The 26,775-nt window shown below is 41.1% G+C and overlaps 7 protein-coding genes across 8 annotated transcripts; 3 read left to right on the forward strand and 4 right to left on the reverse strand.

The window, feature by feature from the left end:
* The first annotated feature begins 132 nt into the window (after window positions 1–132).
* Window positions 133–6,035, forward strand: slc27a1a (solute carrier family 27 member 1a). Its single transcript, XM_020640859.3, has 13 exons — window positions 133–520; window positions 822–989; window positions 1,091–1,485; window positions 2,436–2,603; window positions 3,031–3,100; window positions 3,185–3,276; window positions 3,358–3,467; window positions 3,585–3,794; window positions 3,874–4,000; window positions 4,125–4,262; window positions 4,472–4,636; window positions 4,751–4,897; window positions 4,994–6,035. Exons 2-13 carry the CDS (start codon window positions 823–825, stop codon window positions 5,149–5,151), a joined length of 1,947 nt encoding a protein of 648 aa, XP_020496515.1. The 5' UTR covers window positions 133–520; window position 822; the 3' UTR covers window positions 5,152–6,035.
* A 33-nt stretch (window positions 6,036–6,068) lies between these two features.
* On the reverse strand, window positions 6,069–8,698 carry trim35-13 (tripartite motif containing 35-13). The gene is made up of 6 exons (XM_020640860.3): window positions 8,297–8,698; window positions 7,477–7,572; window positions 7,163–7,393; window positions 7,046–7,068; window positions 6,837–6,955; window positions 6,069–6,743 (listed from the first exon to the last, which is right to left on the reverse strand). Exons 1-6 carry the CDS (start codon window positions 8,696–8,698, stop codon window positions 6,205–6,207), a joined length of 1,410 nt encoding a protein of 469 aa, XP_020496516.1. The 3' UTR covers window positions 6,069–6,204.
* Window positions 8,699–11,950: 3,252 nt separating this feature from the next.
* Window positions 11,951–15,314, reverse strand: vac14 (vac14 homolog (S. cerevisiae)). Its single transcript, XM_020640858.3, has one exon. It carries the CDS (start codon window positions 15,163–15,165, stop codon window positions 12,793–12,795), a length of 2,373 nt encoding a protein of 790 aa, XP_020496514.1. The 5' UTR covers window positions 15,166–15,314; the 3' UTR covers window positions 11,951–12,792.
* Window positions 15,315–15,342: 28 nt separating this feature from the next.
* LOC109989196 (zinc finger protein 239) lies at window positions 15,343–17,842 on the forward strand. Its single transcript, XM_020640854.3, has 4 exons — window positions 15,343–15,770; window positions 15,863–15,996; window positions 16,589–16,694; window positions 16,811–17,842. The coding sequence occupies exons 1-4, from the start codon at window positions 15,491–15,493 to the stop codon at window positions 17,596–17,598; spliced, it is 1,308 nt and encodes a 435-aa protein (XP_020496510.1). The 5' UTR covers window positions 15,343–15,490; the 3' UTR covers window positions 17,599–17,842.
* Window positions 17,841–20,814, reverse strand: si:dkey-210j14.3 (uncharacterized). Its single transcript, XM_020640856.3, has 4 exons — window positions 20,407–20,814; window positions 20,095–20,234; window positions 19,769–19,874; window positions 17,841–19,682 (listed from the first exon to the last, which is right to left on the reverse strand). The coding sequence occupies exons 1-4, from the start codon at window positions 20,663–20,665 to the stop codon at window positions 19,072–19,074; spliced, it is 1,116 nt and encodes a 371-aa protein (XP_020496512.1). The 5' UTR covers window positions 20,666–20,814; the 3' UTR covers window positions 17,841–19,071.
* A 634-nt stretch (window positions 20,815–21,448) lies between these two features.
* On the reverse strand, window positions 21,449–23,295 carry LOC109989197 (zinc finger protein 502-like). Its single transcript, XM_020640855.3, has 4 exons — window positions 22,840–23,295; window positions 22,638–22,716; window positions 22,454–22,556; window positions 21,449–22,199 (listed from the first exon to the last, which is right to left on the reverse strand). Exons 1-4 carry the CDS (start codon window positions 23,121–23,123, stop codon window positions 21,517–21,519), a joined length of 1,149 nt encoding a protein of 382 aa, XP_020496511.1. The 5' UTR covers window positions 23,124–23,295; the 3' UTR covers window positions 21,449–21,516.
* Window positions 23,296–23,482: 187 nt separating this feature from the next.
* Window positions 23,483–26,739, forward strand: pgls (6-phosphogluconolactonase). Of its 2 annotated transcripts, none has more exons than XM_020640857.3 (6): window positions 23,483–23,639; window positions 24,004–24,295; window positions 24,373–24,480; window positions 24,572–24,673; window positions 25,657–25,797; window positions 26,119–26,739. In XM_020640857.3, exons 2-6 carry the CDS (start codon window positions 24,032–24,034, stop codon window positions 26,263–26,265), a joined length of 762 nt encoding a protein of 253 aa, XP_020496513.2. In that variant the 5' UTR covers window positions 23,483–23,639; window positions 24,004–24,031; the 3' UTR covers window positions 26,266–26,739. The 2 variants fall into 2 exon arrangements, with proteins under 2 accessions (XP_020496513.2, XP_065820446.1); XM_065964374.1 differs by lacking the exon at window positions 23,483–23,639 and adding an exon at window positions 23,710–23,839.
* The last annotated feature ends 36 nt before the right edge of the window (window positions 26,740–26,775 follow it).

The following is a 26,775-nucleotide window of genomic DNA, read 5'->3' on the forward strand; positions in this document are numbered from 1 at the left end:
GTATAAGCCAATCAGAGTCGAGAAAAGCCTGACAAGCAGCGAGTTCAACAAATAAGCGAGCTGCTGGCAGAAGCTCATACCATGGGTAGGCGGTGCTTCCTCAGCAATGACTCTATTCAATATGGAGTACAGAAAATAGCCTGACCCGCTCAGCACTTCACGTTCAGATTTCGGTGTTTTATAGTGCGCATTAATGAATACGTCTTCTTAGACTATGCTGAACTGGAGGACTCGCTAACGTACGATTGACGTATTTCCCATTGTGGTTTAAATGTTGACAGTTTAGCAGCCGACTAAACAACAGTCGTGCTGACCAGCAGTTTACTGTAAAAGTGTTGTAACACCTATAAGCTAATAGTGCTCTTTTTAATAGTACTTTGTACATCTTCGTGACGCTCCCGATCACCCGGAGGGTTAGATTCAAACACTGGAGAATCTCCCTGAAAGTTACCAACAAGTTGTGCTGACCGTGGAGGTTATCGGGTGAAAGGTGACATCGCTTCAGGCTGTTGACTTAAAGGTAACTTGTTTGCTCTTAATGGATGTCGATTTGTCCGCCCATTTTGTCGATGATGCATTAATTGACACGGAGTGATCCATGTTTATTTTGGACTGCTTAAATTTGAGTTGACTTCTCTATCTTTATCCCTGCGGATAACTTTTTAAACTTATTTTATGCAGTACCATAAACGTGTTTCTGTGTGTACCAGCCTGCTGTAGTGATCCAACTCCCTTAGGGGGGAAAAAAAACAACTTGAGGTCGTCAGTGATGCAAGTTTGTAACATAAAGGCCCGTCTCTCTCCATTTTCTTCATGACAAGAATGCACAATGCGGCGAGTGTCTCAGCCTCTCTGGGCTCCATGGGACTGCTGCGTCTCATCGGGGTGTCCTGGTCCTGGAGCCTGGCAGCTGGCCTTGGGGTATATCTGGGCACAAAAAGCTGGAAATACTTCTACATTGCAGCACGCACTGCCAAAAGAGACCTAAAGTAAGTTAAAAAAAGAAGTAAAAATGTAGTTCTGCTCATGCATGATGTGGGTGTGTATGTTATCTCATTTCTCCCTGTCTTCCTCTGCTGACCTTCACCAGTGGCCTGTATGTACTGTTGAGGGTGAAGATGGCTCTTTGGCGATATGTGCGCAATGGAAGTAACATTCCTTCCATATTCGCCCAGACAGTCAAACTACACCCAAATAAACCAGCACTGATCTATGAAGCCACCGGAGAGATGTGGACCTTCACCCAGCTGGACGAGCAGTCCAATGCAGTCGCCCATTGGGCAAGAAGTCAGGGATGGGTCTCTGGGGATGTGGTGGCCCTCTTCATGGAAAGCAGGCCATTACAGGTGGCGCTATGGCTTGGCTTATCAAAGGTTGGGGTGGAAGCTGCTCTCATCAACTTCAACCTCCGCCATGATTCCCTCCTGCACTGCGTCGGAGTGTCAGGGTCGAGGGCCATCGTGTTTGGAGCTGAGCTTGCTGATGGTAAGAATGTGGAAAGCAAGGTAGGAAAAGCTGATCGACAAAGACACATTTAGGATTCAATTCTGTGGTAATGAAAGGGGAATTTTTAGAGGGCAGTTATTCAGCAAACTATTAAGCAAACCATACCATTCTTATGTTTTGTGTTGTAACTTCTGTTTTGTTTCAACACCAACTGTGATAGTAAGTGTGTGTTCCAATGTGCCATGTGGTCACAATTACATTGTGATCATGTGATCACATTGACAGTAAAAGTCTCTTTAACAAGCTGTTATCGTCATCATTGATTCTGCTCTTCCTCTTTATCAGTACAATATATGTGTTGGACCTCTTTTTCTCTCTGTGTTTAGAAAGGTCTTAAGTGTGTTTGTAAACTTTGTTTACTGAAAGTTTTTATTATTTGTTCAGTATTCACATCGGCTGGAACTTTTCAATTCCCTCTGTCTTTGTGTTAATTTGCGGCGGCTGTGGCTCAGTTGGTAGAGTCGGTCGTCTCTCAACCGGCAGGTCGGGGGTTTGATCCCCAGATCCTGCAGCTACATGTCCAATGTGTCATTGGGCAAGACACTTAACCCCAAGTTGCTCCGGCTGTTTAGTCGGAAGCGTATGAATGTTTATGAATGGGATTAGTTATGATGGTCACTTTACATTTACAACCTCTATCATCAGTGTGTGAATGTGTAAGTGTGACCTGCGGTGTAAAAGCGCTTTGAGTAGACTAGAAAATCTATTAACCATTTACTGTTGCATTTCTCTCCAGAGTCTGAGAGGTTTGAAATGGTCACTTTCAAAGGCTTTATATCTTTAGCAACAAACTAGTTTGAACACCCTTTGTTACAGCATTTATTTATAGTCATAAAATTCTAAGTTATATATTTGCAGTATGTTCTTATTGTTTTATAACTTTTATACCCTCTTCCCATTTCCCTTTCCTCTCTCTTATTACATGTTAGCCATGTTGGAGGTCAGTTCGTCCTTCAGCCCGTCCATGGTACGGTTCTGTACAGGAGACCTCAGTGCCGAGCATCTGGCCCGTCTGGACGCTCGACCTCTGGATCCAGTTTTGGCCTCTTCATCCAGACATCCTCCCTCACCTTGTGTTCCCTCAAAAGGGATGAATGGTACGAAGTTTTCTGTCACTGAACCTAACTTTGATCCTATTAAAACATATAATTTGTTAATAAATGAACAATTTCCTCCTGTAAGGCTGACAACCTTTTTTTTTAAAAGTCTAATCCAAATTCCCACGGTGTGTGTGTAAAACTTTAATTTTTTCTCGGTCAGCTCTCTTGTCTGTGCAAAACTTTAAGAATAATTTATCACTTTAAAATTTGAGAAATGTAAATGTCATTTTCTCTGAACAGTTGTTTGATGTATGATCTATGATATCTTTTTTTAGGTGTGCAAAGTCTGATTACCAAACAATTTTATCTAAACAAATCTGTTCTAGAAAAGTTATCATTTATCTGTGACTTCAACGCTTTGAAGAAATCTGTAAAGATGTCAAATGGCGAGTGTGTGATTGGAGTTCTTTATTCTCTTCTGCAGATCGTCTGTTTTATATTTACACCTCTGGCACCACAGGGCTGCCCAAGGCTGCCATTGTGGTTCACAGTCGGTAAGTTACTTACGGTTGTGGAGTTCCAGTTGCTGAACAGTTCATGGTGGATGTCTGACAATCTCTCCTGTGTTCCCACCACAGTTACTACAGAATCGCTGCTTTTGGGTTTTTTGCCTTTGGCATGCGCAAGAATGACATCATCTATGACTGTCTGCCTCTCTATCACTCAGCAGGTATGTGATCAAGCCTCCAGCTCTTGACCAATACAGTTTAAAGTTTGCATTATGTGAAGTGTAAGCTTCTCTTCTTGCCAGGTGGTATCATGGGAGTGGGTCAGTGTCTGATCCACGGCCTCACTGTAGTGGTGAAGAAGAAATTCTCTGCCAGCCGCTTCTGGGAAGATTGCATTAAGCACAATTGCACTGTAAGAGCTAATGCTTGGAAAATATTTTGAAGTGGCGTATTTTACAAAATCAATAACTATGAAAGATTCATTTTGAAAATGCACTGTTTGAAAAACAAGCCTGCTTTCCCATCATAGGTCGTTCAGTACATCGGGGAAATCTGCCGCTACCTTTTGTCTCAGCCTGTACGGCCGTCTGAAAAAGGCCACAAAGTTCGACTGGCAGTCGGAAACGGGTTGCGCCCCAGTGTGTGGGAGGCGTTCACAGAAAGATTCGGGGTGAAACAGATTGGCGAGTTCTACGGAGCAACTGAGTGCAACTGTAGCATTGCCAACATGGATGGAAAGGTTAGCAGTCACTGCCTTTCTGATGTCTTCAATCTGTAAATGCAAATTGGATCTCAGTTGAGAAAATCTGTCCTGCCAGGTGGGAGCATGTGGATTCAACAGTCGCATTCTCCCCAACGTGTACCCAATCCGTCTGGTGAGGGTGGACGAGGACAGCATGGAGCTGGTTCGCGACAGCCGGGGCCTCTGTATGCCTTGTCGCCCTGGTAACTAACACCGATGCTACAATAAGGACTTTTGCTAGATTTGAGTGAATGATTGTTTTGTTTTTCAGAAAGCACCCCTTTTGACTACCTTTTTTTTTTTTTTTTTTTTTTTTTTTTTTTGCAGGGGAGCCAGGGCTTCTGGTTGGTCGTATTAACCAGGAGGACCCGTTAAGGCGTTTTGATGGCTATGCTAACCAGGATGCTACCAGGAAGAAGATCGCTAACAACGTCTTTAAGAAAAATGATTCTGCATATATATCAGGTGAGCCAAGTAAATCTTTAAAGTGTTGAAGATAAATATATTTATCACTCCCAAACTTGAAAATTGAAACCTTAAAATGTATGAAGTTATCTCTGTGCTCATTGAGAGATATGTTTGTGGTATGTGCCATACTGGCTGGATGGCATTCAGAGTTTATTTTTTTTCACACAAGCTTGTCAAGTATTTGCTTGCTATGTCTTTAACCTTAGGTGATGTGTTGGTGATGGATGACCTGGGCTACATGTACTTCCGTGACCGTGGCGGGGATACATTCCGCTGGAGAGGAGAAAATGTCTCAACCACTGAGGTAGAGGGAGTACTCAGCGGGCTCCTGGATCAGACTGATGTTGCTGTGTATGGTGTGGCCGTGCCAGGTGATTAATTGTTTTCTGATTTAAGCATCACATTTGTAGACCACACCTGTTTTGTTTTTTTTGGGGGGGGTGTATCATTACTTGACAAGCATGTATCTTCATATGTCAACTCAGGTGTGGAAGGTAAGGCAGGCATGGCTTCCATCGCAGACACCACAGGGAATTTTGACTTTGATGGTTTCCTGCAGAGTGTCCAACGAGCTCTTCCTCCCTATGCTCGCCCTGTGTTCCTGCGAATCTCGCCACATGTAGACACCACAGGTAAAATTTCATAAAATCCCCCTTTGAACTCATGAAAATGTTAACTTTCCCCCTTGATTTCATATGAATTTAATGTTCTTCCACATTCCTGTGTAGGTACATTCAAAATCCAGAAAACCAGGCTGCAGAGGGAGGGATACGACCCACGTCTCACCACGGACCAGATCTACTTTTTGAACAATCGAGCTGCTCGTTATGAGGTTGTAGATGAGGAGCTATACAGTGCTTTAGCAGAGGGGAGAATGTCTCTATGACATGGAGGCTAGCGCATTGCATTCCAGTTAAGAGAGGATAACACATGAATAAGCTGATGTTTGGATCAGTCTGTCACGGTGCACCAGCTGCCTGCTTTTGAACAGTTCAGGGACCAGGGTTGAGACGACTACTTACCTAGGCAGAGCATTGTTAAAGATGAAGTTTTAACACTGTATGAGTAACACACAGGGACGTAATGTGAAGACATTTATTCTTTGTAATAACTTCTTTTTTTAACTGATATACGAACACCTCAAAAAGCCTTTGAGCATCACCGCACATAAAGTGGGTTTCTCTCACAACCCATTTGAAACAGCAAAAATATTACAATAAGTTGGTAAGGACAGTAAAGGACAGTATCAAGTAAAACTGTTACAGGGGATAACCCATGTATGACTTATGCTGCAGGAATATCCACAAAGGTTGAAGCAATACTTTAGTGTGAAGCTATGGAGTTACTGCGTTTTTTTGGATGTGGCTAAAAGACCCAATTTGAACATGCAGTAAATGTGTCTACTAGGTCAAACACTAACCATAGAGTCTTCTTTTTATACAATTGAAAACTAATCTAACTTGTCATATCTGAGCCTCTGACTAACTGTGTCCCAGGTGTTCAGAAACATGAAAACTGTTACTGTATGTGCCTTACATAAAGCTAAAAATCTGTGTTTAATTTTAGAGAGATGCTCAAACAATTGTGGAAGTAGGGATTTTGTCTCATGCAAAGCTGAGTCACATATAGTGACTGCCATTTTCTGTAATACATTTAAATATTGTCTGAGTTGTAATATATAGATGTTAAGGAGTGTGAAGCTATTCACAATCTCTGATCCCCCAGATTAAATTTTTTGGTTGTAACTCAAATTAAATATTTTAAAACACACTGTATGTGTTTGACGTCCTTCATAGAAAAAATCCTTGGAAATGTAGTGCTGTGATTTTCCTCAGTAGTCTCTTTTAAAAAAACAAAAAACGATATAACCTTTGCAAGCATGAGCAGCCCTTCATTATCAGTGGATTCTACATTGTAGACAACATGTCTACATTCTGAATCAGTTGTCTGTTGACAAGAAGGTCCTTGTGGGGAGGATTTTCAGTGGATGCTCTTTGCAGGCAGTGCAGAAGTAAGGAAAGGCTTTGGGTGTGACGACGCCTGTGAAGGTGTAAAGAGGTTTTCGCTCATCAGGGTCATAGAAGGTCACCTTGCCTCGGTCCATGTCCAAAATTATTCTTATGACATCAGGCTTTTTAGTCATGTCCAGCGGCTCCCATGGTGCAGTGCAGGCCTTATGCTCTCCGTTGCGAAACCTTATAGACCAGAATCCCTCGGCTGGTGTCAGCACATGCTTCCCCTTCCTGTTGATGGAATCACTTGCCACTCCCACCACCCAGTAAGTGTTGTGCTTCACCTCCACATCCCAGCAGTGGCGTCCAGAAGTATATCCCTCTGCAGCCAGCAACTCGGCACTGATGTCGAAGCGCTCCGGGTTGTCCGGCAGCTTGAAAATCTGAGTGCTGTTCTGCACAACTGTGAGATCCTCTGAGATGATGAAGCAGCTAGCTGCTGTGTTTGGGTCTAGAACCACAGGATCTAAACAGAAAAACATAGAGGTTATTCATGTCTAAAGGAAAGGAGCGAATCATATACATGTGACAGGATGTTTTTTCAGGTAGGCTTACTCACTGTATTTAATAATACCCTTCATCTTCTCCCACACTTTATGTTTCAGAGAGCCCAAGTGTTTGGCCACATCAATCAGAGCATCAGAAATGGCATGTGGATCAGGGGAAGTTTGCCAGGTTCTTAAAACAGAGTTGTTAAGAGTTGTGTTTGGTTATCTTGTGTTAAAAATAAGCTTAAATGATAAGTCTAGAAATGGCCATAAAACGTACCTCCTTATCGTTTCCTTGTAGTTCTGAAGAAGAAAAAAGAAGACAACAACTTTCAATGCAATGACATATAGTTAAGACTTTGCTATTGGAATTGTCTGAGGCCACAGTCTCATCTACCTTGAGAAACGGGACATCTTGAGAGTTCATCTCCTTCTCCACCAATCTGATGATGTTGGAGATAGATGTCATGTCATTGCTCATCTCCTCAATCCTCTGGTTAATCATCAGATTCTTCTGCTCCTCCTCAGCCTTTAAAACAGAAAGTCTGGCAGCCTCCTGCTCTTTCAGGAAATGGTGCAGGGCTTCAAATTCTTCTTTGATCTGTGTTTCAGTGTGCTCAGCCTGGTTCTGGAAAGACACATTATTGGTGGGTACTCAATGCTACCACACCTTGTGGTTAAAGTCACATGTGCTGATAGAACTAAGCCTACCTTGACATGTTCTGCCATTTCCTCACAGGCCATTTTCACCTTCTTGTACAGCTGCAGCTTCTCTTTAAAAGGCAGTAGCGCACTCCTCAGTTCCTCCTATAAAGTCGGTAACAGGCTATCAACACTTGAAAACAAGGTCAGTCTGGCAGGTGGCCAGGCTCTCAGCACAATGTGGGGCTTTCAGCTGCTAGCACTCATACATAGCAGTATTCCCACAGCTTCAAATTAAAGGGAAAAATCAATAGAAAGATCAAGTTCCCTGGTCATATAAACAACTTTGAATTAAGACAGAGACACAGTATGGCAACCAACAGAGTCATGTCATATTACTACTGAAGATTGAGAAAGTGGAAAGTAGAAGGATCATCACAGAAACATGGTGGGTGTCGAGTTTCATTCCTCTCGGGACCCCAATGGCAACAGCAAACCAAAAATATAAATCTATTAATAGAACGTTTATGAACTCTGCCAAACACCTTCACACATATCGTAATATCAGACTTAGAGTAGCATAAAGGTGGATGGAAGAAAAAGTGAAAACAGGTGAAAAACAAACAAAAATGCTCAAAATGTTACCAAGCTGTACATTTTTGATGAGGGACCCCTCCTTCTCTCCCTGAAATGATACAGTGTTATTTGCAAATAACCAGGCATGTGAATGATCTTGAATCACATCATGGATCTTCATTGACACTTTTTTGAAATAAGAAAGAAATGAAATAAGCTTCAAATAGTGAAAGATATTTCAACAACAATCTCTGAAAATGTGCTACCCTTCTGAATACTGCTGTGATCAAACCTGCAACTTTAACTGGCCTACCTTACAGTCTAGGGCACCTTCCCCAATGGGATAGAGCTTGTGTCCTTTGTGTGTGGCTGCTTTCCCACACACCCCACAGATTGGCTCCAAATCCTCCAAACAGAACAGAGTAAGCCTCTCTCCATGCTCCTTACAAGCCTCTGGGTCGTTCTTGCTCCTGTCCTTCTTGAAAGATTCACAGGACTTTTCCAGCACGGTGTTTACCACTATTTGATCCATGGAGGAACGGCGCCAGCACAGAGGACAGTAGTGTGAATCCCCACTGCCTTGTACTCCCCAGCTGTCATTCAGACAGGATTTACAAAATCTATGCCTGCACGTGAGCACCACAGGCTGACTAAGAATATGTCCACAAATTGGACAGGAAAGGTCATCCTCAAGATGAACACGTCTGGTGGCCATTATTCTTCACAGGGCTTTGATGACAAGGCAGGATCCTAGGCCCCTCCCATGTTTCTGGAAGGCTACCTCATCTTGACCTCAGAAATAAGTGTTAATACCTCAGCTCCCAAAGGCATATCCCGTGTAACTTTGTCTTGTGTTGAGCATGCACATCGCTGATTCTCAAATAAACACCACACCTCAGAATAAACTAAATTAATTTAGACTTAAGAGTCTGTATCTGTGCAGAGCAGAGTTAGCCTGAAGGACCCAATGGTTACTAAAAGGAGCTTTCATCATCAGTGATGATGAAATATGTTGGTCTCAAGATGGTCTTTTGATTGCATTTACACTGGGACCATACTGTGTAGACTATTTGAGTAGTCTGTTGAAACAACCTGTCACAGAGTAATGAAAGAGCTTATGGAGGAACAATGTCCAAATAAGTCACAGGGTGGAGATATTAATAGACAGGAGTAACCAGTTTAGACTGAAGTTATGTGGGAAATGAATCACCCTCTTGCTGATCACTAGCAAAAGCTTTTTTTTTAAGTCATGTTCAGTTTTAGTTTTTGGCAACAGCTTTGAATTGAATTGTATTGACAGATTGTTGTTTTAAAGTATCATAAAGCCACTTCCCCTTCTGGAGTATAACCCAAAACTGTGAATTTTCTATGGCCATTAGATGGTATTTAAAAGCAACACACACACAGATTTATGTATGTCTTTAAGGTTAACAGGTTAATTTTGAAAGTATTTCACAGCACGCTGACCTTGTTTGTACTGTAATCCAGTACTTTGTTGTCAGGGTTAGTTTTCTTGAATCAGTGCTGCACCAAAAATAGAACAAGAGTGTGAGCATAGAGACAAACATTGAATATGATCCTGCAATTAGAAACCCTAATGTAAACTAGTGCTGCTTCAACTTGTATGTATACTACATTATTTGCCCTTACATTTCATACATGCGATCTGGGTTAGCAGTAGGCTATAAACTATGCAGGCAGGCCAGTTGTCAGTGAGTGCTCTACTTGCAACACGTTATTTTAAAGCAAGCGGTCAGTTTATTAGCTACTCCGGTCTTTATACTTCATAATGACATTACCACCAGTATTATGAAGCGTAGTCTTAGAGAATCTAAAGTTGGGTAAATATGTATCCGCATGTCAACAGTCTACTTAACGCCTTATAACAGCTCAGTGTAAGTGCTAACTATGACATTGTTGCAGATGTTTGTAGTGATTGAAAGCTTACTTTCACTCTCACACTGAGAGATCCTTAACCAAATAAGTGAGGTTGTTGTTGAGATGCCAAATTGAGAATTTGATTTGTGGCTGTGCCAGTGCAGTAGTTCAAAGTCATTCAAAATAACAGTCAACACACGCTGCCACACACTAAAGCCATGCCAGATTTTAGGTGACTGCTGCATGCTGTTAGACATTAAGCAGAGATTTATTTTATGATGCATTTTGTTTTACATGTTAATATATTTGCCTGTGTTTTCTGTATTTCACAACATGTATGTTTGGAAATGTCATAAATTAAAGTTTTAAAATCAGGTTTAATTAAACCAAATGTAGCCTCTGGAATTGTTATTTCAAATTGAATGTTTCAACTGTTTCAATCTTCAGATGAAGGATTTGTTGAACTGAATATTTATTAAACATAAAATACTCTCTAAATGATGAAGGTGAAGTTTACTGGGACTGGGAGAGATGGGTTGTTTGCATGCTGTGTTAACACATTTCTGTCTATGTTTGCATGCAGGAATCATCACAATGCAAACACAGAGAGCTTTACAGTCACTACAATGCAGAGACGACTGTGTCCACAAGAAGGAGCAGTGAGTTTTATTTACGCCTCAATCGGTTAGTAAAGTGTAATTATCCATTATTCCTTCATCAAAGGTTATCAAATTATCAGGGTGTAAAGTTCAATCTTCATGTTAGAGAATTTTCTTAACACTTGACTCAAAGTTACAGACATTTTTTCTGGTACTTCTGGGATTTTCCCATAGCTGTAAACATCTACACAGTATTCTAAATATATTCTCAACACCTTTAAAATAAATGATTTATCCCTACTCAGCTTACCTTATGATCCTTGAAAGCCTTCTTTAAGGGATACACTCTGTGATGGTTGTGCAGGCCTGATCCCAGGCATAAAGAACACACAGGCTCCAGATCAGTTGCACAGAGGAGAAACAATCTCTCTCCATGTGCTCCACAAAATCTTTGTGGAAGTCCAAGGTTCTCTTTAAAGCAGAGAGGACACTCTTTAGTGCCATGTTTGAACCAGAACTGCTCCAAACAATAATTACAAAAGCTTAAGTCACATGAGATGCAGCAGAGAACCACTGGAGCCAGAAAGTATTCACTACACACAACGCAGCAGGACTCGTCCGCACCCAGACATGAGATGTCAACCTCCATCTGTGAAACTCAATGCAGCACTGATGGGTGTCTACCAGACACCAAGACATATATTACCTCAGCATGTGTGTACAGTATGTATCATGCATGAATAACTGCATGTGAATACATCATGCAGCAGTGGAGAGAGATCCAGCTCCTCCAGTTTCTCCAAAAATAAACATGCACATTAAAGGAAGTTTTTCAGTTCCAGGCTAATAAAACTGGACTCTTAAAAATGTGTTGAAATATTTTTTGGAAAGCGGCATTGGGCCTATACAATGACCTACCATGTTTTTGAGCAAAGAGCTTCATTACGGTGACCGTGTTCAATTTGTATAGCTTTTAAATGTAGTCACAAATGATTAAGATTTCTTGTCCTAGAGAGGGGGCTGTTCTCAGTTATTTCTTAGAGGGTGAAAAAGTCCTACATACATTTTGTTACTTTTCCAGTTTGACATGATTTATACTGAAGTTTTGAACTTTTTGAAAACATTTAAACTTTTATTTCATCAGTGAATAAGAAATCAAAGTCCATCCCCTAAAGAACACTTGGCTGTTATATAAATCCATCTTCACAATAGAAACCTCTATGCAAATTTAACAGAATGTATTTACATAATCTGAAAAGTTGAGTCAAGTGTTACAATGCACATTTGTAACTTGATGCATAATGAGCCTGATGACTATCATAAATCAAAAATATGGAAAAGATAGTTGTTAAAAAGCTGCAAGTTACTGGTGATGCACACAGCAAAGGAGATGTTATTTAGTTTTAGCACTAATGTGTCCGCTTCTTTCTTCTCCTCCAGGTTTTTCTTAGATTTTGTTCAGACTATGGATTATATGGAAAGAAAAAGCCTTTTTGATCACATGGTCCACTTTATTGATTTTCACACAGTAATGACAAATGTGTATATATTTTAAAAACAGAATATATGTAAGAGAAATACATATTTGTTAAAGGAATATATATAAAAAACAAAGAAAAGGAATTTAAAGATGGAAATGTTAACGTTTAAGTTACTGATCAGCTGCACAAACAAAGACATGACAAGAGGTGGAACAATATAGGCCTACCAAGAATGTATGCCAGAGTTCAGTCAACCAATGTTTCAAATCTCTGCTGACCTGGGTCAATGCTCTACACGTGAAATGTCTTTTCTGGCTGACAAGAGATTAAGGCAATCCAGAACGCATGCTCTTCTCATATTACTCATCAGGATACGACGTGAAAATACAGTGGTTCACATGGACATGAAGTGACAGAAGTGTGTTATTAACAGTGACATGCTTGTTAGATTCACTTCAAACACCGTGAACATTTCATTTAGCTGGAAATAATCTGAACCACTGACAGGGCATGATGGAAACTGAGGATATGGACATATTATCACAATTTATGATGTATGAGATTTTAAATACATTCTTGACTGAAATATTCACAGTAACCAGTATATAAAGCCATTCTGTATATAGTCTGGATTGAATTAAATACATTTTCTGTTTGAAATGAAAGCTGAGAAATAAACAAAGATATGCTTTTTAGACAATGACTACCCAGTGCTTTTCTAAGAGGTTTGAATCATACTTGATTAATACTTTTTGGCATTGTCATAATCCTTCCACTACTACTTCTTAATTGTTCAATTTAATTATTTTTTTTAGCATTTTTCCTTTACCCTCACTCCATGCAAAATGCCCTCACATCAGCTTCCTGTCTGGGTGATCAGAGGCACGTCCAGAGCGTTGGTGTCTCACCTCTAGGTGTTTGCTCTGAACGAGGTCAAAATGCTGGAGCAGCTCACTGTAATCTATCTGAATGTGTGAGGCGCGCTTGGAGACCACTTCATGTTTAGAGTCCATGTATTTGGACTCATCCACAGTCCTCATGAGCTCTGGGTTTGGGACACACCGCAAGCGATGGGAAAGCAGTTGGAAGGCCTGGCTCTGCGGCAGCAGCATTAGCAGGCCATACAGAGCTTTTATCAGGTATGGGTTGTTCTCCACATCTAGGAGCTGCAGGCGCAGATAGGTGAAAATGGGGCTTTCAATGAGCTGTACCAGCTTGTCAACCTCCATCAGGAAATCCACGGTCACCTCAAGATCTCCAAACTTCTGAATGAGATCATAGGCATGTTTGTACTTCTGGGTGAGGAAACAAAGCGACACAGTGGCCACGGGGTTGTGACACCAAGAACGATACAGGCAGCAAAACAAAACACAGCTCTCCTGAGTGTGCAGATCTTTCAGCTGGTTGCGTAGCTGGAAAAGCTCAGCAGAGGTGAGCAGGATGGTGTTGAGCGTCTGAACCATTGTTGAAGCAAATTTGAGGTCCTCCTCCTTCAGCAAGATGTCGGCCATGGAGTGGAAGATGTTCTCTGCATGAAGCAACAGGCAGAGCTGCCTTATGATGAACGCTCCTCTGTTCTCCAGGAGCTTCCTCTCCAGACTGAAACGTTTCAGCAGGTTGATCATGAACTTGTAAAAATAGGAGTTCATACTTGGAGTGGAGGGGGATGAGTCGGCTGGTTTGGAGCCTGTGCTTGGCTGCTGACCTGGCTTCACACTCTCTGGGACCTTGAGCTCCAGTTTGTTGTCAGTGCTGTCACAGGAGCCGACTTGGTCAGTTTGTCCGGCAGGGGATGATGCTATCTCAGCTAACACCTCCAGGTCTTTAAGAATCACTTCATCAGACTCATCAGACAGCGTTTTCAGCAGCATAGGAAACAGGCTGTCTGTGTGGCGGAACATTTTGCGAGGTGTCTTGATGTAGAGGTGGTAGAGCCATTTCAGAACAGCTATACGGGTCATCATGCCAGTGGAGGAGTCATGCAGGTGCCGGTCCAGCACCTGAACAATACCATCCAGGTCCAGAGTCACCTGAGGCCTGTCAGCGCTGGCTGGAGTGAAGAAGCTGATATTACTAAAACCAACAGATTCTTGTGATGCATTCAGCATATCATTACTGTCCGACTCCATCTTAGGCTGACCATCTTCCTTAGACGGGGACCCGGCACCACCACTCTTCTCCTCATCCTCCTCCTCATCATCCTCAGAGGTCACCAGCTTCATAAGACTGTGATTACAGGCACTGGCTGCCTCTTTAGTATTCTTCTTTCTGTCATCGTAGGAAAGGCAAGGCAGCACAGCAGTGAGGATTCCAGAGGAGTAGGGGAGCACTGCTCTACCTGCAAGCTGGATAAACTCTCTCATCCAGGTCATAGCTGTTAACTGGATCAGGTCGTTTGTTAGTTTGGTTTCATCTGCAACTTGGCAGTGAATGACAAGGATGTTGGCCATCTCAGCAAATTTCACACTGGAGGGTGTCTTCTTAATCTCTTTCAAAAACTCTCCCAGCACCACCTCACACATCTTACGGATCTCCTTGCTGTTGTCTCCCAGGATCTGAAAGAGCCCATCCAGGATCTCGGGGAGGTAATCCAGCAAGTTGATGTCTGGCACAGACTCCAGAACATGGATCCAAGAAATGATGAACTGGCGAGCATATTGATTATTTGAGTAGATTCTCTCCCTGAGCAGAGGGACAAATGCCACTAAGTCAAACTTGTTACTTTCAGTCACAATGTCTTTCAGCAGTCTGTCCAAAAGTTCAGATCCGCTCTTCACATTGGGGTCTGGGTCTGCTGCAAGCTTGCTGAGACCGTCAAAAAGCAAGTTGAAGTGGGGAAGCACTGCTCCCCTGGCCACCTTAACTATGTTATAGAGGGCCTCACAGGCATAGTATCGCAAACGGCTGTCTGAATCATTAAAACATGTGAGTACGGGCTCAATAAGCTCCTTCAGATACAGACCGGAGTCTTTACCCAGGGCAATGGAGCAGGCTGCCAGTCCAATGAGGCCCCCTTTCCGACTGTGGGGATGCTGAGAAAGCGCAAACTCCGAGGCAAGGATCTGGATAACATGTCTGATCTGAGTGGAGTTGTTCTGAGCCACAAACTCCCGCACCAGCTTCTCAATTTCGAGAGCCGCGACTTTCCTCTTCTCGTACAGTTTGTCATTCAGAGCCCGGACAATGTTGGGCGTCAGCGGGGAAAAGTCCTTCTCCGTATTCATGTTCGTGCCTGTGGTTGTAGCGTGTCCTCTTTGCTATGTTTTTTTTAGTTTGAATAGCGGAAAAAAAAAACAGTCTGCATGAATGACCATTTATTCGTGAAAACACAAACCAGGAAGTCTCTTAATACATAGCAGCTGACCGGTTACATCCGCCGGAAACACCTCATGGTTGCTACAGTTATTTGTGTCCCACTTTTCGGATACAATGTAGCTTCATTAGCTTTGTACATAGCGAATGTCTGTTTTCATTGTTTCACTTTATTGTCGCGTCGCTTCTTAAATTAAAGTCGTATATTTTCTTCAGCTGGTGAAAGAATTGTTAGCGATGTCCAGCCGTCTTTCTTTGAACTCACAGCTCTCCTCCATCATGGAGACAATGGCAAGGTCTGCCCTGAGTCAGGTCTGCAAACTTGTGGATGAAGATTCTTGTGAGCTGCGGTCACAGTTGACTCGTCTTCTAGCTGCTAATTCAGCCCTGGAAGGGAAAGTGAGCAGTCTCCAGTGTGAGCTTACAGTTGTGAGAAGTGATGGCCACAAAGTGTGTAATTTAAGTTCTCGCAGTGTAGGTGTGCAAACTGTCAGCGACACAGACGGCGAGACAAACGGTGCGAAAGTTTTACAGTAACAATAATTCAGATATTTGATCAAACTCATGAACGCTGATTGTGTCTGAACTGATGTTTTCACTGCCCTCCAGTGTCGGAATCTCCTGCTATAGCGGCAGTCTTTGGAAAAGATTGGTGTATGAATCTGTGGAAAGACAGAGACCCATCCAGAGACCCATCCAGGTCTGAAAGAGTCATGAATGACCCACCAAAGCTCTTTGATAAGGTCAGAATGTTTTTTTTACCCTTCATGATGATTAACAGCTTTGTTTGTGTCGATGGAGAGTCGGTTATGTGCAAATTAACAACAACCATAAAATACAACAAGATGTTACGTAATCCACAATAAGGAATCTTAATCATTTGCGCATGCGCATTGACAAGTAATGTACTGAAGCTCTATCCATGTAGTGAAGCTCTGTTCATGTTGCTGCCAACTTTTAAACAGTATGCTACATGCATTAATATGATTGGAATATGTGTTAACACAAACATGGCTTGCATATAACCCTTCTACTCATTATGAGTTTTTGAACTTGTGAATAAATCATTGAAGTAATCCAAAAAGTCAGTAGTCATGAAAGATCTCATTCCTCACAGCTCAACAGTACATTTTTTAAAAAAAGCATCTCAAACAGAAACAAAAGTTATAAATAACCATTTGCTTTTTTAAAGAATCAAATAAAGGCCAATACATTGTTTTCTAAAGATTGAGACACTTCATCATTTCTGCTCCAGCACTGCTAAGTATTCATTTGATTTGATTATATTTCTGATTTGAACTACACATAAACATCTGGACTTGTCCCACTTTTCAGTCCATGGAAGCACAATCCGAACAAATTACTGTGACTGCCCTCAAAGAGGAGGATTGTGTGGAGGATGCTTTGAGCAGTTGCCAGCAGGAAACACTTAGTACAGAAGGTAAGAGAGTGAATGGGCAATGTCTGGCACAATGCAGGAATATATACAGCAGAATAATGCCCTTTAAATACCTTTTTTAAGTGTTTGACTTTGTATAATGATGCTGATTACAACAGACCACAGAGAGGGCATGGCTGAGGAACCAGAGCAACTGTCGGGAGGAAGCAGCTCTTTCAACCTGCCATTAGATCAAGATGGAGAGAAGGTTGTGTCTTCAGGTGGTATTGGAGAACCGGCTATGAAGCTGATATCTATTGATGACACAGGGGAGGCCCTCAGCACCACTATCATTCCAATTGATGACAAAAATGATGATGATGATGATGAAGATGTGCAATTCATTGATGACAGTCAGCAGGAGCTAATGATGAATTCTGCAGATGGGCTCATCTACAACAGGCAGCAAAACTTTAAAAACGGCATGGCTCTTGATACAGACCTAAATGTAGACTTAAATATGGTTGACTTTGAAAAAAACACTTGTACATACAGGGACATATACACATGTGATATATGTAACCTGAACTTCATCCATAGTTCCACTTTCACATTTCACATGAAGACACACAAGGAGAACTACTGCAGCATTTGTGGGCAGTTTTTCATTTACAGGCACAAGTTAATTACGCACACCTGTGTGCATCCATATCCTTCTAAGAACTCGTCGTGCGAGCTGTGCGGAAAGGTTTTTGCAAACCCATCATCTCTACGGCTTCATTATTTGGTCCACACAGGAGAGAAACCCTACACATGCAGATACTGTGGGAAAGGGTTCAGCCAGAAAGGCAATCTGAACTGTCACCTACGGATCCATACTGGAGAGAGACCTTTCTGGTGTGTGAAATGTGGAAAGGCCTTCACGCAAAAGGTCAACCTCAAATATCACATGAATTCACACAGATAATGAATGAATCACTGGAGCCTCATAGCGGTTGACTCTGATGGATGAGCAGTTGCAATGTTTCCTGTATCCTTGTCCTCGCATTGATGTTAAGACAGTTATGTTTGCGTATTTGTAGTCTGTTGTGTTTTAGGAAAATGAGTAGTGTTGCCTATATGTATGTGTCCTTTTGTCAGTGTTTATTTATGAAAAAAATGACTTCGCAGTAGTTTTTTTTCAGTTTTTACAATAAAACATTAAAAATGTTCATGTTGGGTTGTAAAACTTTATTCAATAGGACATATTATATATGCAGTACTTTTCACTATAAACTCAAATTGCCCTGAATTTAATTATCATACTCAGTTGACTGTTAATGAATTAAACGTTGACTCTGTGAAATATCTAATGTTGCTTTGCAAGGAACATGCATGTGTTATTAAAAAAGGGGGAAAATATCCACAGCACCAGATTTCTTTCTCAACCAGGCATAATTTACTTAATCGGGATGGTTGATTCAGGAAAATATATTTACAGGTCAGAAGATGTTCTTTGTACAGGTGATTGCTCTTTTTAGTTGGCAGAACAGTTCAGTACATAATAAAAAAGGGTGAAAGCTTAAAGGGAAATGGTTAACATTTAAATGATGCAAGAGTTTGCTCTGGCTGCACGCCAACAACACAATGTGTCCAACAACAATACATATAAGAACTTAATTTAAACCTGAACCATATCTGACACTCACTTGACTTACATGTGAACACCACAGATCACAATCCGTCTACATCCATCCTCCACAGTTTATTGAAGAGAGGCCTTCTTACTTTCTGTACTGAGGTATTACATGAGATATATAGAGCAGCAAGAGAAACATTTTAGAAATGAAGAAAACAGTGATTTGTTTTACTTCCATACTGTTGTGAAGAGGTAGTTTCAAAGGTTTATGCTACTTGTGTGCAATCAAAAGAGCGCTTTGTCAAAGTAATCCTTTTACCATTATTTGACAGAAGACGTGTGGTCTAAAATATGACACTGAGGTATGTAGATGTTAAACCAACCATATGAAAAACATGCTATAAATGAAAGTAAGTTTAAAAAATGCTTACTGCATATGTCATCAAACATCACAAATATTTTTCACATGGTAGAAATAACTTAAAGGCTTGGTGAGGTCATCAAAAGTTTGGTAATGAACTGTCTAACCAATGTGATAACTCATCCTATGCATTGGAGTGGTACACTAGAAGGAAAATATACTTCCTTTGGCATTGTTTGGCTACTTTACGAAGCGTTACAGCTTGAAGCACACCAAACTCTATCAGATTATTGGCTTGTAACATTAGCTTTCTTTGAGATTAGAGTATCTTCATTCTAACCTTTTCATCCTCATTTGATTTTCATATTAGCATTTTGGCACGTGTTGAGCCACTCTGAGAAATACTTTAGAACTAGGGGCATTCAGATTTAAAAAAAAAAAAAAACCTTTGGCTTCATGATTTAATTGAAACACTGATGATGATTTAAGCCATACTTGTATGCATAACATTTTCCACAATCCACACAGCTATAAGGCTTTTCACCGGTGTGTGTTCGGAGATGTATGTTCAAAGAGCTTTTCTGGGAGAAACTTTTGCCACAGTCCGGACAGCTGTAAGGCTTCTCCCCAGAGTGGACGCGTTGGTGAAGTTTCAGGTATGTTTTCTGTGCAAAGCGCCTCCCACAAACTGAGCAGCTGAACGGCTTCTCACCAGAGTGTCGTCTGATGTGGACTTTTAAACTGCTCAAATAGTTGAATATTTTCCCACAGAATAAGCACTCAAACCGTTTGGTTGGCTTCATAGGTTTTGGTTGAATGATGAGTTCTTTGGTTGCATTGAAGTGGATATTGTTTGCATAGTCGGAGTATTCGCCCGTAGATGCAGGAAGATTTGGGTTGTCCACCAGGCTGTTCATCGTGGCATCATCTATTAACTTGTCCATAATTGTTGGCTGCATGCGATGTGTTTGACTGTCCACTGTAACAGGGAAGTTATTTAATTCTACTGAGTGAAGCTGCAGCTCGTCAACAGCTCTATGAATCATGCTGTCCTCCTCAAAAAGTCCAACAACTGTAAAATGAGAGGGGGAAATGCAGTTAAATCACAGAAACAGTCAGGTTTATGATTTACTTTTCTTCTTTTTAGTCTATACTTACCTTTTCTATTATCTGTGAGCATCATCTGCTGACCAATGGGGTGATCATCATACAATTCCTCCTTGACAAAGATGAGATCAGGATCTCTCTCCATTAAGTCTAAGGCCTGCCAATAGAGAAATATGCAAAGCAACTTTGAACTACTGATAATTAATCCTCAGAACTTTTCTACTTTAGATTTTTTTTTAGACACATCGTTAGAGTTTCAGGCAAGACATTTCTGAATTGTATTGTCAGTGACTGTCTCTGATTGCCTTCCTCATTGTTGTGCACCTGACAATTAACAATTAGAACGTATTCAACCAATAGGTAATTGATTTACAGACCTGTGGTCCTATACTAGTCATAGCAGCGGGCACCACTGTCTCTTTCCTTTGAGAGGGCAGTTTTGGTTCTTCTCTCCACAGATCCATGCACCAATCCTTACCGAACACTCCATCAATAGCTGGAGCATGCTGCTGCTGTCCTGGAAGATCAAGTTTGAAATTGTGACCCTCTATATAGATAGTTAAAATGGACATATGAAGAGATACGAGCACTACACGCAAATTGATACTGACAGACGTCGCCAGCTCACGGTTGAAAATCATAAAAATGACCGTATGTTAGTATTTCTGAGCAGACTGTATGATCCTGACCTGTGGGGTGTCGGCGGCTGACATTGTTGGCATGAACAGGATAGGTCTGTGCCTCCCTCGCGGCTCTCAGCTGGACCTCCAGAGAATAACACCTCTTTTTTAACGCCTCATTTTCCGTCTTATGCAGAGATATCTCGGTGTGAAGGACGGAGGAGCATTCATCTGCAAGGTTGCCTATTTCAACCAAAGCTGCTTTCGTTAGCTTATCCAGAATAGCAGCTAAGTGCGTCTGAAAATTTCGGCTAGTAACGTCGCACATCTTTTCGGTAAGGAGGTTAGTTTAACGAATATTTGGCAAGAATCACGGCGTAGCGACGCTACTCTTTCTTCCTATAGCCTACTGTATGGTAAAGAGCTGTGCCGCAAGGGATTGTGGGAAAATGGTGTGCTTGCCTACGGAAAGCTAAGAGCAATATTACGACCTATAGATATACATATAGGCCTCTATATTCTATACATTTACATATATTATATATATATATATACATATAGGCCTCTATATTCTATACATTTACATATATATACATACAGGCCTCTATATTCTATACATTTACATATATTATATATATATATATATATATATATATATATATATATAGGCCTACTTGTGTTTACAATAATTACATATTTATTTGCAATTCCAGTTTCGCATTCAAAATAAAAATTGTTAGGCTTTTGTTTTGAATTTTGTAGCCTGTCTTAAGATCAAATACTGTAGTTGCCGTTTGAATTATAACAAATTAATAAAATAATGAACTAAGGACTTTCTGGTACACCGAAGGATAAACTAAATGAAAACAGCTAAAAGAAACAGTAAAAAAAAGTGAAAAGGTTTATGTCATAAGGTGGACTTTACTTCGACTTGTCAGCTGAGCTGTCCAGGAGGTTGTTAAAGTGAAATGAGACATTCAAAGATGCAGCAGTGTCGTTCTTTTCCATCACTGTGACTACAGGGAGACACTGCAGAGGCTTTCAAAAGAAATGCTTTCATTTCAAACATATATATTTTCCCATTATAACTGATGAAGATGATGCACACACATCTATTGAAAATAACTTTATTGTTGACAAATATTTTAACCACACTGGAGAAAAGACATGTGTAGAGTTTTAAGTCGGTCCACTTATGAATGTGGCACTAAATGAAGGTACAGATTCATTACCAAACATGTTCAAACTAGGATCCAGATGTACAGCAAAGTGTTTTTTCAGATTACAGTTTTTTGTAAACCCCTTACCACATTTGATACAAACAAAAGGTTTTTCTCCGGTGTGTGTGCGCTGATGCATATCCAGAGTGCATTTCTGAATAAAGCCTTTTCCACAAATAGGACAGCGATATGGCTTCTCTCCAGTGTGTGTGCGCTGGTGTGTGTACAGATGCCCTTTTTGTGCATATCTCTTTCCGCACAGGGTGCACCTAAACGGTTTCTCTCCAGTGTGACTTCTCTGATGTATTTCAAGCTGGCTAAAGCATCTGAAACCTTTGCCACAATGCAAACAGCCAAACCTCTTAGCAGCTGAGTTCCTCAGGTTGTGAAGCTTCATATTCCTGAGCATGTTTGAGCTTTGGGAGGCAACATTTTGAACAGTGTATTTTCCAGCCTCATTGTTTGTGGTTGCAGATCTAAGCTGTTGATTCCACTGTGTCTCTCTTCTTCCTTGTCCAGTGGGAGGTGATTGGGTACCCAGGTTCACAGAGCAAGAAAACAAAGGCTGTTGATTTTCTGCAACAGCTTTTGGATGATACATCTCCTCTGGACTCTTCTGGGTGTCTGTGAGCAAATCCTGTCCTATTGGCAGCATATGAGAGTTAAAATTGTAAAAATTATTGAGCTTGATTACATGTTGGCTACAAACCAAAACATACACAATAAGCTTCATACTACACACGTTTCATGAGTTTGAACCCAATACTATTTCAAAACCACATAGTGTTATGTTTATAACAGTACCTCAAAGTCAATGTAAGGTTTTATAGAATCCAATTTTACATTACAAAGATTTGTACATACATGTTTGATATTAACCTTAATTTTATACTCACTGTTTTCACCTGTTCTTTCTTGTTCTGTGTCTCCTTTGTCCAACTCTGGTGGCTCTTGCTTAACCATTATCAAATCAGGATGTTGATTGGGTGGACTTGGGGGCTAATAAGAAAACAATGGGAACTGAACTTGTTAAAAAGTTAACACACTACCTTAAAGTCGTGTGATCTATGCTGGACTTACTTCAGCTGCAGCAGGCTCTTCATCTTGATGTAAAGTGCTCATTTCGTTGGAGGAAGTTATGTTTAACCATCTGCTCTCACTAGGATGCCACACAAAAAAAATGAACACCCCTGGCAGGGTTTAGTTTACAGCAAAGGTCATGATGGATTTGAAGTTATAGTGCAACTCAGACACAGTAGTCTACGGGACTAAACTGGCCTACCTTTTCATTGCAGGTCCTGTCCTGTCAGGCTCAAACATCCCGTCCCTCACCATGCATGCTGAGCTGGCTGCGTCCTGTCTGCCCCCCTGTGCCATGTACAGCAATTTCTCCACCAGCTGTAGTTTCTCAGTGAGCGACGCTATTTCATTCCGCCCTCGGGTTATCTCTATTTTCAGCATCTTAGACTCAATCTCGACCAGTTTGCTTATTTCAATTACAGCTGTTTTGGATAAAGCATCCATGATGGAGACGAGCTGTGTCTGGAAAGAGAAGACCGTCGACATGGTTCTGAGGTTTCTGTCAGAGTCTAAATTTATGCGGACGACTTGTTGCAGTCGAATTAATTGAATGTAATCTTAGCCTAAATTAAGTTACAGCATATAATGCGACAAAAGCGCACTGTGCATGTTCACAAGATACGCGTGAGTCTCTGCAAAACTCAAGTGGGGGAAAAGGAAAGGGTGTCACCACATACCGGCTAGGAGGAAGTATCGCCACATCTTAAAAAACTACAAAATTCATAATAACACGGCTCAAACGTAATCCTTTGTCGTCTGAAATATATGCACTTTAACTGAGGTGTATTGTTAATGCTTGTTTCTAATCTGTTTCTTCATCTGTTGACTTTTTTTGTTTTTGTCAGTTTAACTACTTCGTCAATGACTGCATTGGCCAGCATGCAATGCGGTCCAAAGGAAGACAATCATTGGCCGGTGAAAACGCGTTTCAGGAAGTATTGAGAAAAATTACTTTGCCGACTGAAAATCCTCCTCATGATACTGTACTCTTGAGATTAGCAGGTAAAGTATGATTTTTAATCCACGGTGTTCTAGCTCCTCGGAAGTTGTCAAGAAAAGCACATCGATAGACGACAGGCTGCTTACAATGCAATCAAGAAAGAGCTGGGATTTGTAGCTTTTGCATTAAATCCTCTATTTGTTATCAGTTTTGCATAGCCAACAACTGATAACACTGCAGTACTAAAGTTGCTAGTGCTAAGGTAAAACAAAATATTAATAGAAAAACAATAGCTCTACCACTATGAACTATGTGGGTTAGACTAAAACGGGCAAATCATGATGACTTGCAAACTGTAGTCTTTTTTTTAACTTCCTTATACATTTCTCAAACCCAGCCTTTCCTCCTTTCTTTTCTTCTACCCAGTTACCTCCTTCATTCAAACGACTGTCTCATGGCTGCTAGAAGAATCTTGGTCTTCCCCTCCTCAGCGGAGCTTGGTCCAGTGCTGGTCAGTCTGGTGACATCCCGGGCTGAGAAGGCAATCACCTCCCGTGGCAGGTTCACCCTGGGGCTTTCTGGAGGAAGCCTGGTGTCCATGCTTGGCAAAGAGCTGCTCGCCCTGCCAGATTTGGACTGCAGCAAGTGGTTGGTTGGTTTCTGTGATGAGCGACTGGTTCCATTTGATGATCCAGAGAGCACCTATGGGCTGTACGAGGTATTTTGTCAGGAGTGTGCATGTGTTGTGGATACATTAGGACATGCAGTCAAATATAACCTCTGTTTCTGTCTCAGGGCGAGTTATTTTCCAAGATCAACATCCCTGAAAGTGGGATCTTAACCATAGACCCCTCTCTGCCCGTGGACCAGTGTGCTGAGGACTATACCCGGAAATTAAAGGAGGTGCAATATCTGTGACCGCTCACTTTTCTTTTCTATGTTAATGTTGGGCTGAATATTTACAGGATTGTTTTTTCTTATTTCAAACCCTCAGGCCTTCCCAGGTGAGAAGCTCCCAGTATTTGATCTGTTACTGCTGGGTATGGGCCCTGATGGACACACCTGTTCCCTCTTCCCAGACCACCCTCTACTGGAGGTTAGGGTTGTGCTTTAGTGAACTGGACAATATAGACATTATGTTAACCTATATATGTTACACAATCATTATGATGATTAATTGCAGATGTGTTCCTGATGCAGTTTCCTCCAAACACATCTCAGACTTTAGAAATTGATCAGTTGATTAACCTGCTAAGGGATTTGTTTAAACTAGGTTCCTATATAATAAATACACATTGTTATAATAGTAAAACACCACTGCAAACTATTATTTAGAAAAATCTTTGACTATTGTACTTTATTTCATTTTTTTTTTTTTTAAGTCACATTACTGTACCACTTTTTTGCTAACCCTTTATTTAAACAAATTCCACCTGGCCTACTAATTAAGGTCACGAGGCATGTCAGTATTTACTCTTTGATGGGATTCCTGATTTACAACTCTAAAAGAGCAATATGTGTTTTACATGTCAGGACACACCCTTAGCTGTATGTATGGCTCAATGACAAGTTTTGATTTAAGTGCTACTAAGATTTTGTGGTCTTGACTCTTAGTCCTTGCTACCTTGAAGCAATCTGGCTCATGTTACATCATATGTTTTGACAGTTACTATACTCTATAGTAACTGGGCGGCTGTGGCTCAGTTGTTAGAGTCGCCGCCCTCAACCGGAAGGTCGAGGGTTCGATCCCCAGCTGGGCAACATGTCCGATGTGTCCTTGGACAAGACACTTAACCCTGAATTGCTCCCGCTGCTTCGGTGGCGGTGTATGAATGACATTATTTACTTCTGATGGATGATACTACATAGTGATCACTACCATCAGTGTGTGAAAGGGTGTGAATGTGTAGGTGTGACATGTGGTGTAAAAGCACTTTGAGTAGCCGGAAGACTAGAAAAGCGTTATATAAGCTCAAGTCCATTTATCCATTTATAGGGTTGTGGCTCTCACATTGCCACACTTTTGGTGACTTTTTTCACAACATAGAAAAGATGACTTTTGGTTTACCCCACACTCAGGAAACAGAGAAGATTGTGGCCCCCATCAGTGACTCTCCCAAACCGCCGCCACAGCGCGTTACTATGACCTTCCCAATGGTGAACTCTGCACGCTGTGTGGCTTTTGTATCTACAGGAGGAAGCAAAGCACCAGTTTTGAAGGTAACATTTGAATCGTTTTTGTGTCTTGACATGCTAAATCAACTTTTACTTAGGGCAGACACAAACCCAGACAGTTGAAGGACACAAATCAGAACAATGCAAAAGATGATTGAAGTAGGTTAAATTGGAGAATTCAGTAGTCAAACTTGACGGATTGAACAGTTGAAACTGTGCTGGGACTAAAACTAACATGAATAAAATGAGGACAAATATCTTACCTGAAAATGTCTAGATCAGCCCTTTTAAAGGCCCACAGGCCCAGCTGAACTGAGTTTCATGGAGCATTGCTGTCATATTCTAACAAATTACATTTTCTTGCAGGAAGTCCTGGAGGGTAGAGAAGGACCAGCTTTCCCTGCAGCCCGTGTTGTGCCAACCAACGGCGAGCTGTTCTGGCTTGTTGATGACCCTGCAGCTGCCTCCTTGACTATACAGTTAGAGAGGCCGGGCTCAGGAGCCAAACTGTAGGCCTCTCTATCTGTTGAATAAAGACAGAGAGTCTACAAACTTAAATAAGGGGACTGGAAATAGTAGACTGCATTCCTACTTTCACTTGAAAGTGCTGTTGTTGTTTTTTTTAGTTGAGATAAATAGATAGGTTCCATGACAAACAAAAATCACAAGGGACATCTGTGTAATTTCCAGCATTACATTTAGCACTTATTGTATTAAGTTTGTGAGTATGTCAGAGGTCTGCCTTCATACAAGAGCAAGTTGAAGAAAATGCTTTCAAATATTTTTAGCAAAATTGAGAAAATCAGACAGATAAAATGTAAAAAAAACCAACATATTTTTAAGCATTCTTACCCTTAACAAGACCAAAGTTACATCAATAGACTGTAAATGTGTTGTTTTTGCTCCTCACCTCTGAAAATCATGTTTCTTTGGTAATTTCTCATGTTTTCAATAGAAATTAAAAAAAAAAAATGTTGATAACATCTACTTCTCTGTCGCCTGTCCATTAATGGTAAGTGGTCC

The sequence above is a fragment of the Labrus bergylta genome, chromosome 16 (genome assembly GCF_963930695.1).
Source record: "Labrus bergylta chromosome 16, fLabBer1.1, whole genome shotgun sequence".
NCBI classification, from domain to species: Eukaryota; Metazoa; Chordata; class Actinopteri; order Labriformes; family Labridae; genus Labrus; species Labrus bergylta.

Excerpts from the sequence above, each read along its gene's own strand:
- pgls (XM_020640857.3), top strand. The coding sequence starts at position 24,032 with ATGGCTGCTAGAAGAATCTTGGTCTTCCCCTCCTCAGCGGAGCTTGGT. Across the intron at positions 24,481-24,571 it reads ATACCCGGAAATTAAAGGAG|GCCTTCCCAGGTGAGAAGCT; the intron begins GTGCAATATCTG and ends TCAAACCCTCAG. Across the intron at positions 24,674-25,656 it reads CAGACCACCCTCTACTGGAG|GAAACAGAGAAGATTGTGGC; the intron begins GTTAGGGTTGTG and ends CCCCACACTCAG.
- LOC109989196 (XM_020640854.3), top strand. The coding sequence starts at position 15,491 with ATGTCCAGCCGTCTTTCTTTGAACTCACAGCTCTCCTCCATCATGGAG. Across the intron at positions 15,997-16,588 it reads CACCAAAGCTCTTTGATAAG|TCCATGGAAGCACAATCCGA; the intron begins GTCAGAATGTTT and ends CCCACTTTTCAG. Across the intron at positions 16,695-16,810 it reads GGAAACACTTAGTACAGAAG|ACCACAGAGAGGGCATGGCT; the intron begins GTAAGAGAGTGA and ends TGATTACAACAG.
- slc27a1a (XM_020640859.3), top strand. The coding sequence starts at position 823 with ATGCACAATGCGGCGAGTGTCTCAGCCTCTCTGGGCTCCATGGGACTG. Across the intron at positions 3,277-3,357 it reads GCCTCTCTATCACTCAGCAG|GTGGTATCATGGGAGTGGGT; the intron begins GTATGTGATCAA and ends TCTTCTTGCCAG. Across the intron at positions 4,263-4,471 it reads TGATTCTGCATATATATCAG|GTGATGTGTTGGTGATGGAT; the intron begins GTGAGCCAAGTA and ends CTTTAACCTTAG.
- si:dkey-210j14.3 (XM_020640856.3), bottom strand. The coding sequence starts at position 20,665 with ATGTGCGACGTTACTAGCCGAAATTTTCAGACGCACTTAGCTGCTATT. Across the intron at positions 20,235-20,406 it reads CAGCCGCCGACACCCCACAG|GACAGCAGCAGCATGCTCCA; the intron begins GTCAGGATCATA and ends TTGATCTTCCAG. Across the intron at positions 19,683-19,768 it reads GCTCACAGATAATAGAAAAG|TTGTTGGACTTTTTGAGGAG; the intron begins GTAAGTATAGAC and ends CTCATTTTACAG.
- trim35-13 (XM_020640860.3), bottom strand. The coding sequence starts at position 8,698 with ATGGCCACCAGACGTGTTCATCTTGAGGATGACCTTTCCTGTCCAATT. Across the intron at positions 7,573-8,296 it reads AAGGTGCCCTAGACTGTAAG|GAGGAACTGAGGAGTGCGCT; the intron begins GTAGGCCAGTTA and ends CCGACTTTATAG. Across the intron at positions 6,744-6,836 it reads GAAGGGTATTATTAAATACA|ATCCTGTGGTTCTAGACCCA; the intron begins GTGAGTAAGCCT and ends TTTTCTGTTTAG.
- vac14 (XM_020640858.3), bottom strand. The coding sequence starts at position 15,165 with ATGAATACGGAGAAGGACTTTTCCCCGCTGACGCCCAACATTGTCCGG.
- LOC109989197 (XM_020640855.3), bottom strand. The coding sequence starts at position 23,123 with ATGTCGACGGTCTTCTCTTTCCAGACACAGCTCGTCTCCATCATGGAT. Across the intron at positions 22,717-22,839 it reads ACAGGACCTGCAATGAAAAG|TGAGAGCAGATGGTTAAACA; the intron begins GTAGGCCAGTTT and ends GTGGCATCCTAG. Across the intron at positions 22,200-22,453 it reads AGAAAGAACAGGTGAAAACA|GACAGGATTTGCTCACAGAC; the intron begins GTGAGTATAAAA and ends TGCTGCCAATAG.